The 9161-nt window shown below is 41.7% G+C and overlaps 1 protein-coding gene across 1 annotated transcript; it reads right to left on the bottom strand.

The window, feature by feature from the left end:
• Positions 1–564: 564 nt before the first annotated feature.
• LOC135572171 (uncharacterized) lies at positions 565–6001 on the bottom strand. The gene is made up of 2 exons (XM_065019395.1): positions 2218–6001; positions 565–764 (listed from the first exon to the last, which is right to left on the bottom strand). Exon 1 carries the CDS (start codon positions 5912–5914, stop codon positions 2312–2314), a length of 3603 nt encoding a protein of 1200 aa, XP_064875467.1. The 5' UTR covers positions 5915–6001; the 3' UTR covers positions 565–764; positions 2218–2311.
• Between the last annotated feature and the right edge of the window lie 3160 nt (positions 6002–9161).

The following is a 9161-nucleotide window of genomic DNA, read 5'->3' as shown; positions in this document are numbered from 1 at the left end:
GCCCTGACCTCAATCCTATAGAAAATGTGTGGGCAGAACTGAAAAGTGTGTGCGAGCAAGGAGGCCTACAAACCTGACTCAGTTACACCAGCTCTGTCAGGAGGAATGGGCCAAAATTCAGTCAACTTATTGTGGGAAGCTTGTGGAAGGCCACTCGAAACGTTTGACCCCAGTTAAACAATTTAAAGGCAATGCTACCAAATACTAATTGAGTGTATGTAAATTCTGACCCACTGGGAACGTGATGAAAGAAATAAAAGCTGAAATAAATCATTCTCTCTACTATTATTCTGACATTTCACATTCTTAAAATAAAGTGGTGATCCTAACTGACCTAAGACACAGAATTTTTACAAGGATTAAATGGCAGGAATTGTGAAAAACTGAGTTTAAATGTATTTGGCTAAGGTGTTTGTAAACATCAGACTTCAACTGAACACTATTCTTATTTTTTTTTAAATGTATCTTAAAAGTAATATAGTCAACTATACAACTTCTACTATTACTAATACTACACTTTATATCATCCAATAATATATAATGAAAAACACTCAACATGCAGAATTAATGCAATTATGTTTATTTCAAATATATATTTTGAAATATAGATTAGGTGCTCTTCCTTTTATAGCAGGAAGTAAAGGGACTGGACAAGGCTTTGCCTATAGCTGAAAACATCCTAGAAATGAGCGAACGCTTCTTTGGTTTCTTCTTGGTGGAGCATACACTCTCTGGAAGGCAGGATTCTTGATCATTGACTATTGCTGGAAGAAAAAAAATGTAAACATAACATTTTCTTTAACTGACCCTAGTTAGTGTGAATAATTAGTATTGCATTATTATTATTTAAATTGTAATATTCTACATAATTTACAAATGTAGGGCGGCAGGTAGCCTAGCAGTCTCAATCCGCCTATTTAACGCAGAAGTGTTACATAGGCCCCCCCAGGGCTTAGACTGTTTAGTGCCAAAAAGAAGGGGATAAAAACATGCAAAAAATATAGATACACACATATATATATATATATTTATTTATTTGCATGTTTTTATCCCCTTCTTTTTGGCACTAAACAGTCTATATATATATATTTTTATTTGCATGTTTTTATCCCCTTCTTTTTGGCACTAAACAGTCTATATATATATATATATATATATATATATTCATCAACTTTCTTATATCTCTCAGATTTAGGACAGACACTTCAGTTCCATGTAGTGAATCTGTTAATTCAATGCGTTTGTATGGGCTAATAGCAGTAAGGCCGATACAAACCCCTCGGCCTAGACAGAGCTTAGACTCTTGTGGGTTAAAAAGCATGATCATTACAAAGGTGCAACTCGTGCGGGAGACAATTAAATGCCACGCTAAAATGTGCAGTTTTGTCACACAACACAATGCCACAGATGTCTCAGAAACTGAGAAAAATAGGAGCAAGGAAAAACGCTGGTTGACTAGTTTTGAGGGAGCGTGCATTTGGCATGCTGACTGCAGGAATGTCCACCAGACCTGTGGCCAGAGAATTTAATGTTTATTTCTTTACCATAAGCCGCCTTCAATGTTGTTTTAGAGAATTTGGCAGTATGTCCAACCGGCCTCACAACCACAGCGTTGTGTTGGCTGTAAGGGTTATGGTGTGGGCAGGCATAAGCTACGGACAACGAACACAATTGCATTTTATCAATGGCAATTTGAATGCACAGAGATACCGTCACGAGATCCTTAGGCCCATTGTCGTGCCATTCATCCGCCGCCATCACCTCATGTTTCAGCATGATAATGCATGGCCCCATGTCGAAAGGCCTGCATAATCACCAGACATGTCACCCATTTAGCATGTTTGTGATGCTCTGGATTGACGTGAACAACAGCGTGTTCCAGTTCCCACCTATATTCAACAACTTCGCACAGCTATTGAAGAGGAGTAGGGACATTCCATGGGCCACAATCAACATCCTGATCAACTCTATGCGAAGGAGAAGTGTCACGCTGGTGATCAGATACTGACTGGTTTTCTGATCCACGCCCCTAGGTATCTGTGACGAACAGATGCATATCTGTATTCCCAGTCATGTGAAATCCATAGATAAGGGCCTAATGAACGTATTTCAATTGACTGATTTCCTTATATGAACTGTAACTCAATAAAATCTTTGAAATTGTTGCATGTTGTGTTTATATTTTTGTTCAGTACACATTTGAGTGTATTGACTTACCTGTTTCACTGATAGCAGGGGTCTGGTTCTGGGAAGGTGTTGGAGTGCAGTGGTTTCTCTTGTTGACCTTCTGTGTACACTGGAAAACAAACAGTCATTTGTACAGTAGGAGAAATTGCACACAAAAGGTATCAGTGTTTACCATCATACTGTACGTAATGAATATATTTATTTTTATGTATTTTGATGACATATGTACCTTTGGTTTGAGTCCACAGAGAGCGCTGAATCTTCCTCTCTTCTTTTCCTTTGTACCAGTTGTTGGAAGCCCAGAATTACCTACCTCGTCACTGCCAAGTGCATTGCGTGATGACAACTGGGTCATGGAGTGAGGTGAAGAGCTAGCCTCATTGCATTTAGTTAGCAGTTCCCTAGTTAATGATTTGACCAGGGCATCATCAAATGCATAATCTGTTGACTTCATTGCAACCTGGAGCATCTTCTCTGACCCAAATTCTTGAAGAAGCCCCTTGTAGACAGCCTTGAAAATCTTTTTGATTTTCAGATTCTGGGGGTAGGCTTGAGTTGGTTCAAGGCCTGAGGTGCCACAGAACTCAGACAGAATCCTCTTTGTGAGAACTCTTGATGTTTCACCAATGTCAGAGGATTCCAGTAATGTGATAGGGGTGATCATTGACAGCAATCTAATAATCAGTAAAAGTACCAAAGAGGTGTAGTCATTGCTAGGGGAGTCAAATGATGCATGTGTATCGGAGTCCATGGCTGATGGAGTTGATGGATGCACAGAGACACTAGACATCTCCAGATCTTTGGATTCCACCTCTCCTAAAACTTGAATATCCACAGTTCCACCGTTGTGTGTGCTGCTGCCAGACAGAGAGGGTCTAGGCAATGATTTGGCACTAGACTGACGGCTAGTGGTCATGAGAGCCGGTCTGTCAGAGTCAAGTGTTCCAGCATCAGTTGGGGACAACCCATTGATTATGTTCATCAACTCTGATAATTTTACTGATGAATTTGAGGCCACAGAACAGGTATCCATGACCTGATTGACCATTATATTGGTGAAAAGGCTCTTTGTGTCACAGTAAACCTGTGAGGAACTAATGGAGATGGCAGAAGAGCTCGGGACAAGCCGACTTGTGTCCTGCAGAGAACCATCAGAGATGATAGTTTGGCAGAAACCGGATCCTTGTGATGGTGGAGGAAGCCAGAAGATAATCTGCTGTAGCAGACGTTTTATTGACTCCTTAGCAAAGGAGTATACAAGGTCAGATGGAAACTCCCTGGATTCTTCAGAAGCATTCAATTCTGTCTTCAGCTTCAAAAGAATAGAGTCAGACACGCTCTTGCCAGCTGGCACAAAAAGAGCCTGGGGGGTGTTGTGACTTTTTATGAGCTCATAAACTTTGTCAGTGAGCTCATGTGAGAAGTTCTGAAGACCGTCCCTGGGGCTGAGTCTCGCAAGTCTTCTTGTAAAAGAAGTGACATCATCTGCAGTGGCTATGTGTTCCGTAACTTCTCTTGGAATTACCTCCATAACAGTGTCAACTATGGCAGAGATGGTTTGCCTTGTGTAATTTGTTGACCCTTGTGAATGAGTTGAGGAGTCACTCATATCAATGACCGAACTCCTAATGATAGGACAATAGCTTTCAACAGGCCACTCATTGGAGACTGGAGTGCCTGGAAGAGAATTTGTAAAATCACTCTGGGACCCTCTGGTCATGGCAGAGGTGATGGACAGGGAGGACTTTGAGGAGGATGGCCGGTGTATCTCGTGTCCATCAGTTCTCACCATGTCAACATCCTCCAACATGGAGCCCACTATGGAACGAGTCAAGAAACCTTTCTCTGAGGTGCTCATCCTCTCTGACATAGACACTCTCCTCTGGATTGTCATCAGAGTCTGACTAATTAAGGCTTTGGAATAATTTACCATGCTGGTCTGGCTGCCCTCATGTTCACTGTCAGTCATTTGTGTAGAAGTAGCTGTTCTGCATATGGATTCGGCATGTTTGGGGGCCTCAACCACACTGTCTAGGAGGACCGGTTGTTGCTGGGCAAAAAAGTCCTTGACCTTGGTGAACACATTGTTGAACAGGTTAACAGTGCCTGGCCAAATTATATTTCCTTTCACATTGGCCCCGTTGTGAACACTGCCAGGAAGGGTTGAAGCTGACAGGGATCTCTCTAACTGGCCAGACACTGAAGCATCAGACATTTTAGTCATCTGGGTGAAGCTATTAAGGTCTTTAGTGATGCTTATGACGATGTTGGATGCTGCAGAAATGGTGTGCAGAGAAGAGGTGAATAAAGATGGAGTTCCACTCTTCTGAAGGATTTTGACATCTCTATCATCACCATCATTACTGGACTCTGCACAAATGTCTGCACTTCTACCATTAAGGCTGGTATTTACAATGCCAATCAACCCTGATCGAAGGATCCCACCAGCCATATGTGAGGCTTTAGTTTGAAACTCCTCAGTACATAGTTTGTCAAAGGCTGTGGATTTAAGACTTCTAGCGGATGCTTCCTCTTCATCATTGTTGATCTCACCATGCATATTGTCCTGTGTATTAACAGCATAGTCATCAACAGATAAATATGATTTGGAGGCGGCAAGGACGTCAATCTGAGAAACAACGGCATCCAAAACCTTGGACAGGTCTTCTGTATCTCCTTTTAGGCTAGAGAGGCATTCCTTCATGGATTCCTCAGAGTGATACACAGTGAGGATCTGACTAATGACCTCATTGGTACAGGTTTGAAGGTCCGCTTGGATTTCAAGAGAATCACTATTACAAGTCAACTGAGAATCTAAACTTTCACTGGGAGCCTGTTTGAGAGTCTCGTCATGTATTGGTGTAACACCATCGATGACCTTCACAGAGTCTTGGCAGGGAGTGAAAAACCGCCTCAGCATTTCTCGAAATCTATGATATATAATACGAGCAGCAGAAAGGGTACTCACTTTTGAAATTCTTCGAATTTCAGATTCATGTGCCTGCATGGACTGAACAATAGTCTCCACATCTGTTACAAAAGTGTCCTGTAATTTAGATGCTTCAGAGTCTCCCAGTAAGCTGGTTGTAAAGGGGTTGACAGATCTCAGAGCTTCACTCACTGCCTTTCTAGCCTTTGTCTGGAAAGACAAACTGGAGAGTTTCGTCATATTTATAACTGGAAGACTCTGGGTAGATTCACTGTTGGTGGTGCTGTCCTGCAGACCAAGTGGAAAAGTGAGATCGGAGAGACATTGTTCACTGTCTAACAACTCAGATGGTGAGGCGGAACAAGAACTGGTGAAATCATTCAAGTCAGACATGATGCCATCCACAAATAGATTGGCCTCCAGAGACTCTTCAGAATCACACTCTCCAACAGAAGATGAGAACTTCTCCATCACCTCAGTCTTATACAAGACTAGAACCTGGCTGGCAATCTCTTTTGTGGTGTCAAGGAGGACTTGGTCTTGCAAATACTTTTTGAGAGCCAAGAAAGGTTTTGGGGTCTCACTTTGTCCTTTTTGTTCATTCATGGATGAGGGGGTTATTAAAAGTGGTTTACAAGAAAAGGAGTCCGATGTGTCAGCCTCACCATTACTGAAATGACCGACGTCCAGGCACAAAGTTGGAACCATTGTGAAAGAATCTCTTGTGCTCTCCACAAATGTACTTGAGAGATCCCCTTTTTCTGGACAGGTAAGAAGCCTCTTCAGCGTATTTTTCATGTCGTAGTAACAACCAACAGTGTAAGACCAGATATTACTCTGATGGTTTTCAAGAAGGATCTGCTCACTCTGTGCAGGAGAGCAGGATGACCTGATAGACTGGGTAAGATTGTCCATGTCTGAAACAAAGGTACTTACCAACTCAGAGGCCTCAGGGTCGATCATAAGGTCTCCAATCTCACCTATCCTAGGAGTTGGACTAGATGATGTAGTGCCAGAACAACATGATGTACAACCCCTGAATCTTTTAACGATCTCCCGGATCGATTCAGTGGCCTTGGTCTGAAACTCCTCAGTGAATAGTCTGTCCATACTTTGTGTTGACAGACGAAGACTAGATTTGGCACCTTTGATATTGAGGTTGCTCTCTCCTTGTTTTAGCATCTCCTCAGAACTTTTACAAGATTCAAACATCTTCATATGGTCAGCAACAACACAAAGCAGTTCCCTCTTGTTGGGATCATTTTCCTCCTTATTGCTGAAGTTTAAAACAGTGCCACTGAGGGCTGTCATGACCTGTCCTGTTAAATGTGTCATATCCACCTCAACACCATCCTCTCTGAGAACAACACTCTGCTCAACACTCTTCCCATTAATGTACATCTGAAGTATGTTGGAAACGCCAGACACCATCTCCTCAACCACCTTGGTGCTGGAGACACCACCACTGGCAAAAATGACAGGGGATATTCGCCCAGAGATGGGAGTTTGGATGGCCACAGAGATTATGGAATTGACCTTCTTTGACACTTCTCCAACAATAACCCGGGATAGACTTTGAGTGTCTACCTGGCCCTCTCTTTGGATACAGAGGACATTGTTCAGCGACTCTTTGAAGGAATCCTGGACACTAGTGAGGAGACTGTCCTCAGTGATCCCAAAAAAGTCACTGAGTGGCTCAGATGATATAGACTCACCATCTCCCTGAGTATTTGGCAACACTGTCTGAGACCTTTGAGAATACAAAGCAAACAATACAGCATTTCATATTCAATTGTAGACACTGTAGTCACATTAATGCATAATTCAATAATCAGTTAAACTGGTCATTAAGAGTTGTACAGATAACAAAACACATTTTCACAAAATGGGTTAGGAATGACTGAACATACCCATTACGAGAGGAGCTTGATTTGGCCGTGCAAGACCTTGAGGATTTGCTGCTGCCTCTCTTGCGAACCTTCAGGTTTGTGCTAGAAGATCTCTCTGATTCTGTCAGAGACTTGACGGATACTGGAGACACATGGCTGTATATCCGTACAAAACGGAAAATTGCAGGGATGATGACCTCCAGGATGGCCTCAGATACAAACCGCACAATCTCCAGGCACATCTCTGCAAGCAATGCCCTCATCACCTGTAGGACCGAAATAGTGTAGGTAGATAACTCATAGCCGGGCTCTGAAACAAAGCTCCTCGAAGAGATACCAACAATCTCACATATGTTCATGAGAATCATGGAAGTGGCATACATTGGAAAGCATGAAAAGCAGTAGGCTACTAAAACGCTCTTTGAATGTAACTGTTTGTGATAATGTGGATGATACTGTAGATAGATAAAAGGCTTGTATCTAATTTTCTTGAAACATCTATTAATATATCTATGAATAATTGTCAAGGTTAAGCGACTTACAGGGTCCATCCTGCCAATGCTTAACTGCCTCCATTGCCTATAGGAGATAATTAGATGTTTTTAGCACCAAAAAGCACACCAACACACATACAATTTATAAAATCCTCCAGATGACATTCCATTCAAATACTACAATAGAAGTTTGGACATACTCCTCAGTAAGTTTTTCCAGAAACCGGATGATAATCGGGTTGAAAGCATCCGGATTGATTGGCGGGAGGTCAAGAGCCCTGGTCTGACAGGCCCTGGAGACACAATCACTTAGGATCTTTCCATTAGATTGTCCCTGGTGAGATGTCCCCTGAACTGCCATCCCAGAGAATTCCACAGATGTAGAGGGACCTGTTTCCAAAGCAGCATTCACCAAGGTAAAGAAGTCAGAAAACATGTAACCTTGTGAGGCAAGTATGTATTAGCCAACTTTGTGTACTTTGTGAAGTTAAGTACCCAAGAAAGGATACTATGTGCACTCTGCTATTAGTCCTCTGCTCAATAGATGTCCATACAAAATCACATTCACATGCAAAAGGATTACATTCAGTGAAATTTGAGTTCAATTTATGACCTGCATCTGTATCAGTGATCTGCTCCGCTTTGTTTCTCTTGGTCCTCTTGGTCTAAAAAAGACAATACAGTCAATGATATACACGCAGATACTGTATGAAGCCATTCCAATACAGCCCTTTGAGTAGAGCAAGGGTAAGACTGATTGTAGGGCTGTCCCCGACAAAAAAAATAATTGTTGACCGAGAGTCATCCTGTTCTAATGTTAAAATGTATTTTTCCATATCAGACACACCCTATGTGTTTGAATACAATCACCTACATAGGCACTGAGCTTGTCTGATGCTTTAAGCACACTGTTTGATTAAATAATTAAGACACACAAATGACTAAAGAAAGAGCCCGATGATGACACTGTATTAAAATAAATGACAGCGAGTGCCTGTGTGACAGGCGCACGTTTTCTCACTCTCCTCCCTACTGCAGTGAAAAGGCACCACATAACAGCAAGTGTTTATTGTGCTGTCCATGCCGAAGATGCAACATAATTTCAGCCATTTAGTTTCTTCCTCGTTTCTGACTGAAAATTTCTGTTACCGAAATCCCTAACTTGTTTACAAAAAACATGACCTATTTCCTCAGCCTTGCTCTCTTTATGTGAAACATGTAAGCATTGCATGCATGTGACAAATAGGGCCTCACCTATAGCCTATCATAATCAAATCAATAAATTGGTTATAACAAACTCCGAACACAGTAATATCGACAGCAAAATGGATGCGGAGGATGTGAAAAATAAACGCCAAACGGGCGAATGTTTACTGGTTGCTTAGGAGGGAAAGGGGAAGTCAGATCTGTGGAAGACATTTGATTTAGTTGTGGAAACTACTGGAGATCAAGAAAAAGGAGGGTATGGGAGCAAGCTTTGTGTGAGTATTATGTGTGCCAAACAGTTGCTGTTAGATTACAATATTGTTTTTTCTGACCATTTGGAACAGTGTAAACAACACTAAATAAATTCTAAGCAATACCAGTCTGTTCTAACAACAAAACATTGTAAAGCCTTTATTACAGCATAGCAAAGATTAAAAACAGCCGAATCTGTGAAAT

This window comes from Oncorhynchus nerka, linkage group LG1 (genome assembly GCF_034236695.1).
Source record: "Oncorhynchus nerka isolate Pitt River linkage group LG1, Oner_Uvic_2.0, whole genome shotgun sequence".
NCBI lineage: Eukaryota > Metazoa > Chordata > Actinopteri > Salmoniformes > Salmonidae > Oncorhynchus > Oncorhynchus nerka.
The sequence above is the reverse complement of the archived record's forward strand: the minus strand, read 5'-3'. Positions and strand labels throughout refer to the sequence as shown.

Coding starts and splice junctions, on each gene's coding strand:
- LOC135572171 (XM_065019395.1), bottom strand. CDS start 5,914: ATGAAAAATACGCTGAAGAGGCTTCTTACCTGTCCAGAAAAAGGGGAT.